At 43.7% G+C, this 6,588-nt stretch overlaps 1 protein-coding gene across 1 annotated transcript in view; it reads right to left on the reverse strand.

Annotated features, from left to right (window-relative positions):
* Nucleotides 1-6,588, reverse strand: part of tjap1 (tight junction associated protein 1 (peripheral)) — a 9,786-nt gene that overhangs the window by 352 nt on the left and 2,846 nt on the right. Inside the window, exons 5-10 of the mRNA XM_034865784.1 lie at nucleotides 6,381-6,453; nucleotides 5,607-5,636; nucleotides 5,167-5,274; nucleotides 4,770-4,853; nucleotides 4,256-4,673; nucleotides 41-408 (exon numbers count right to left, since the gene is read on the reverse strand). Coding sequence (XP_034721675.1) covers nucleotides 41-408; nucleotides 4,256-4,673; nucleotides 4,770-4,853; nucleotides 5,167-5,274; nucleotides 5,607-5,636; nucleotides 6,381-6,453 — 1,081 coding nt within the window. The remainder of the gene's footprint in view (nucleotides 1-40; nucleotides 409-4,255; nucleotides 4,674-4,769; nucleotides 4,854-5,166; nucleotides 5,275-5,606; nucleotides 5,637-6,380; nucleotides 6,454-6,588) is intronic.

Consider the following 6,588-nt stretch of genomic DNA (forward strand, 5'->3'; position numbering starts at 1 on the left):
CCCCACACACACACACCCCCACCCACACATACACACACACAGCTCGTGAGGTTACCTGTGGGGGGCTGCTGAAGGGGCTGGACTGGTTGGACAGCGGTTCGCCGGCCGCGTCCCGGTGTGCCGGCGGCGTGTGGCGGCGCCCCCCCCCAGAGGAAGAGGAGGGGGCGGGGCTGGGGGGGGCGGGGTCGTCGCTCTGCACCAGGCTCAGGGAGATGGCCTGCCGCGTGGCGTACGTGCAGTTGGGCAGCGGCGAGTTCTTGGGGATCTTGACCTTGTCGTCCGAGGAGAACTCGATGACCTTGCGGCCCGGGTACAGCGGGTGGGGGGGCGGCGGCGCCGGGTACGGATTCAGCTTCTCGAAGGAGGGGGGGGCCGACTCCTCGCCGCCGGACGGTCCGTCCAGTACGCCTGCAACAATAATACCACATGTTACTCTACATGTTACTCTACATGTTACACTTTATATCACTCTACACGTTACTCTACATGTTACTCTACATGTTAATCTACACGTTACTCTTTATATCACTCTGCATGTTACTCTAAATGTTAATCTACACATTACACGTTACTCTTTATATCACTCCACACGTTACTCTACATGTTACTCTACATGTTACTCTACACGTTACACTTTATATCACTCTTTATATCACTCTACATGTTACTCTACACGTTACTCTACATGTTACTCTACATGTTACTCTTTATATCACTCTGCATGTTACTCTACATGTTACTCTACATGTTACTCTACACGTTACACTTTATATCACTCTACACGTTACTCTACATGTTACTCTACATGTTACTCTTTATATCACTCTACATGTTACTCTACATGTTACTCTACATGTTACTCTACATGTTACTCTTTATATCACTCTACACGTTACTCTACATGTTACTCTACATGTTACTCTTTATATCACTCTACATGTTACTCTACACGTTATTCTACATGTTACTCTTTATATCACTCTGCATGTTACTCTACATGTTACTCTACATGTTACTCTACACGTTACACTTTATATCACTCTACACGTTACTCTACATGTTACTCTACACGTTACTCTTTATATCACTCTACACGTTACTCTACATGTTACTCTACATGTTACTCTACATGTTACTCTACACGTTACACTTTATATCACTCTACATGTTACTCTGCATGTTACTCTACACGTTACTCTACACGTTACTCTAAACGTTACTCTTTATATCACTCTACATGTTACTCTACATGTTACTCTACATGTTACTCTTTATATCACTCTACATGTTACTCTACATGTTACTCTACATGTTACTCTTTATATCCCTCTACACGTTACTTTTTATATCACTCTACATGTTACTCTACATGTTACTCTACACGTTACTCTATGTATCACTCTACACATTACTCTACATGTTACTCTACACGTTACTCTATGTATCACTCTACACATTACTCTACATGTTACTCTACATGTTACTCTTTATATCCCTCTACACGTTACTCTACACGTTACTCTACACGTTACTTTTTATATCACTCTACATGTTACTCTACATGTTACTTTACATGTTACTCTTTATATCACTCTACACATTACTCTACATGTTACTCTACATGTTAATCTATGTATCACTCTACATGTTACTCTACACGTTACTCTTTATATCACTCTACACGTTACTCTACATGTTACTCTACATGCTACTCTACACGTTACTCTACATGCTACTCTACACGTTACTCTACATGTTACTCTACGTGCTACTTTACACGTTACTCTACATGCTACTTTACACGTTACTCTACACGTTACTCTAAACGTAACTCTTTATATCACTCTACATGTTACTCTACATGTTACTCTACATGTTACTCTTTATATCCCTCTACATGTTACTCTACATGTTACTCTACGCGTTACTCTATGTATCACTCTACACATTACTCTACATGTTACTCTATGTATCACTCTACATGTTACTCTACATGTTACTCTTTATATCACTGTACACATTACTCTACATGTTACTCTACATGTTAATCTATGTATCACTCTACATGTTACTCTACATGTTACTCTTTATATCACTCTACATGTTACTCTACATGTTACTCTATATATCACTCTACATGTTAATCTACATGTTACTCTTTATATCACTCTACGCGTTACTCTACACGTTACTCTAAATGTAACTCTACACGTTACTCTACATGTCACTCTACATGTTACTCTTTATATCACTCTACGCGTTACTCTACATGTTACTCTACACGTTACTCTACACGTTACTCTACACGTTACTCTTTATATCACTCTACATGTTACTCTACACGTTTACAGGTTACTCTACACGTTACTCTTTATATCACTCTACAGGTTACTCTACACGTTACTCTTTATATCACTCTACATGTTACTCTACACGTTACTCTTTATATCACTCTACATGTTACTCTACACGTTACTCTTTATATCACTCTACACGTTACTCTACACGTTACTCTTTATATCACTCTCCAGGTTACTCTACACGTTACTCTTTATATCACTCTACATGTTACTCTACATGTTACTCTTTATATCCCTCTACACGTTACTCTACACGTTACTCTACACGTTACTCTTTATATCACTCTACATGTTACTCTATGTATCACTCTACATGTTACTCTACATGTTACTCTACACGTTACTCTATGTATCACTCTACACATTACTCTACATGTTACTCTACATGTTACTCTATGTATCACTCTACATGTTACTCTACATGTTACTCTACACGTTACTCTTTATATCACTCTACATGTTACTCTACATGTTACTCTTTATATCCCTCTACACGTTACTCTACACGTTACTCTACACGTTACTCTACACGTTACTCTTTATATCACTCTACATGTTACTCTATGTATCACTCTACATGTTACTCTACATGTTACTCTTTATATCACTCTACACATTACTCTACATGTTAATCTATGTATCACTCTACATGTTACTCTACATGTTACTCTACATGTTACTCTTTATATCACTCTACATGTTACTCTTTATATCACTCTACACATTACTCTACATGTTACTCTACATGTTAATCTATGTATCAATCTACATGTTACTCTACATGTTACTCTTTATATCACTCTACATGTTACTCTACATGTTACTCTATATATCACTCTACATGTTACTCTACATGTTAATCTACATGTTACTCTTTATATCACTCTACACGTTACTCTACACGTTACTCTACACGTTACTCTACATGTAACTCTACACGTTACTCTACATGTCACTCTACATGTTACTCTACATGTTAATCTACATGTTACTCTTTATATCACTCTACGCGTTACTCTACATGTTACTCTACACGTTACTCTACACGTTACTCTTTATATCACTCTACATATTACTCTACACGTTACTCTTTATATCACTCTACATGTTACTCTGCATGTTACTCTGCATGTTACTCTACACGTTACTCTACACGTTACTCTTTATATCACTCTACATGTTACTCTGCATGTTACTCTACACGTTACTCTTTATATCACTCTACACGTTACTCTACATGTTACTCTACATGTTACTCTTTATATCACTCTACATGTTACTCTACATGTTACTCTATATATCACTCTACATGTTACTCTACATGTTACTCTACATGTTACTCTTTATATCCCTCTACACGTTCCTCTACACGTTACTCTACACGTTACTCTACATGTTACTCTACATGTTACTCTTTATATCACTCTACATGTTACTCTGGATGTTACTCTACACGTTACTCTACACGTTACTCTACACGTAACTCTACATATTACTCTACATGTTACTCTATCACTAATCACTTCCATTTTCTAATTATTGCTCCAACAGTGGACCTTTTCCACCAAGCTGCTTGGACATGTCCCCGTAGTCCTGTCCAGCCTTGTGGAGGTCTCTAGTGTCTTTGGACAGCTCTTTGGTCTTGGCCATGTCAGTAGTTGGATTCTTACTGATTGTATGGGGGGGACAGGTGTCTTTATGCAGCTAACAAACTCAAACAGGTGCATCTAATTTAGGATAATAAATGGAGTGGGGGGGGACATTTTGAAGACAGACTAACAGGTCTTTGAGGGTCAGAATTCTAGCTGATAGACAGGTGTTCAAATACTTTCTCACTAGATGTATATATACACACACACACACACACACACACACAGTATGTGTTGTTTGCATACCGTCTAGACTGCTCTGACTGCGGCAGGATCCGTTATGCTGTGCCGTCTCTCGGCCACCGTCCTGGCGTCCACACAGCTCGGCACCCGTCACGTCCCCGTGGCGTCCACGCAGCTCGGCGCCCGACACGTCCCCGTGGCGTCCACGCAGCTCGGTGCCCGTCATGTCCACGTGCACGAAGACGTCCTCGGCAACGGGCCGGCTGCAGCTGCTGGACTGGGCCGAGTTCAGCAGCAGCGGCTCCGGCTTCTCCAGGACGCGGGCGATCACCGAGGTCGGGACCACGTCGGCCGGCGTCAGGCTCAGCGTGTCTGGGTCCTGAGCCCCGCCCCCCCCACCGCCGCCGGGGGCGGGGCCACCGCGCTCGGGCAGGCTGCTCTTCATGTGTTTGTTCAGCATCTCCTGCAGCTCGTAGGGAAGCTACAGACAGACAGAGACAGAGAGAGAGAGGCAGCATGAGTTTGCAGCTCATAAAAACTATTACTACTATTTATAAATATAAACCTGTGGACTTACATCAGCAAACTTGTGGTTCCTAAAGTGGGACTTGTTGCATTTGAGCAGCTGGACGGCGAGGTTACAGTCCTGCCGGTAACGCTCCTGAACACAGAAACACAACCATCAGCCAATGAGTCTAGTGGAGATATGCTGCTCTATACACGCTAAAAGTAGTGATTATTTACATGGAGTCTGGTGGAGATATGCTGCTCTATACACGCTAAAAGTAGTGATTATTTACATGGAGTCTGGTGGAGATATGCTGCTCTATACACACTAAAAGTAGTGATTATTTACATGGAGTCTGGTGGAGATATGCTGCTCTATACACGCTAAAAGTAGTGATTATTTACATAAAGTCTAAATATAAAAAGATTATATTTAATGACTATTAAAGATGCTGTGTCGGCCTCACGTTGAGCTCCTCCAGGCGGTCCACCGTGGTTTTGGCGTCCAGCAGCTTGTTGGTGAGCTCCACGATCTCCTGGTCCATTGTCTTCTTGTCCCTCTCCACCTTCCGTAGCTGTGGGAGGAGTTACACTGCATTAATCACTGGGAGCCAATCAGACACACGAGGGGGCGGGGCTACAGTCAGATCAACTGGCCAGGCAGCCAATCAGACACTTGAGGGAGCAGGAGGCGGGGCCACAGTCAAAGCAACGGGCTAAGGAGCCAATCAGACACTTGAGGGAGCAGGAGGCGGGGCTACATTCAGATCAACTAGGAAGACAGCCAATCAGATGCCTGAGGGGGGCCGGAGGCTGGGCTACAGTCAAATCAACTGGCCAGAGAAGCCATGAAAACAGGATGAAAACAGAGAAACTAAGAAGAGGAAGAAGAGGAAGAAGACGCAACTGCATGAACCCAAGTCTGACTGACGGCGGCCTGATGAAGAGGAGGATGAGGATGGAGATGATGATGAGTCACGCCGTCACAGAGCAGCGTGAGAAGAGAGAAAAGAAGAAGAAAGACAAACAGACCTGTTGAACCTCTGAGGGCATTTATAGGATCACACTGATATCTCTCTCCACACACACACACGCACGCACACACACACACACACACACACACACGCACACACACACACACACACACACACGCTGCAGAGCCGCGGGAACATATTTTAAATTGGGGGTCCAGAGTGACGTTGAACGACCACTCCCCAGACCTCCTCCTCCATCAGCTCTTTATGAAAACACAGAGACTGAGACCGGGACAAGTCCGGCTCGAGTCCTAACCCTGGTACTCAGGCGTGGGTAATAAAACTGGAACACGTGTACAGTGAACCCTGGTTTTTCCCGGGGTTACGTTCCAAGAAGAACCCATGAAGTAATAACCTTAATTTTAATTATGATACGATGAAATACTCCATAATACACTGAGACCAAAGAACTAAACCTTCTACAGGACCACGGATCCGGGTAACTAATCAAAGCTCTGTAGACCGGGACAGGTGACCGCGAGGCAGCGAGGGGTCACGGTCCACTACCAGGCGGGACCAGCTGGGCCGGGTAACCCAGGAGGGCGGTCCACAGCAGCAGAACAACACTATACACACACACAAACACACACACACAAAACTACACAAACAACTACACACAAACAAACAACTACACACACACACGTTACCAGAGCGTGCAGCTTCTCCTCCAGGTCCTGATTGGCTCTCTGAGACGCCGTGTAGCTGTTCTGGAGTCTGCAGACACAGAGAGGAGGTTACTGAGCACGCTCAGTAGAGACAGACAGAGAGGAGGTTACTGGATCGTGCAGGAGGGACGAACCGGATCGTGCAGGAGGGACGGACCGGATCGTGCAGGAGGGACGGACCGGATCGTGC

The sequence above is a fragment of the Etheostoma cragini genome, unplaced genomic scaffold (assembly GCF_013103735.1).
Source record: "Etheostoma cragini isolate CJK2018 unplaced genomic scaffold, CSU_Ecrag_1.0 ScbMSFa_2725, whole genome shotgun sequence".
Classification (NCBI taxonomy): domain Eukaryota; kingdom Metazoa; phylum Chordata; class Actinopteri; order Perciformes; family Percidae; genus Etheostoma; species Etheostoma cragini.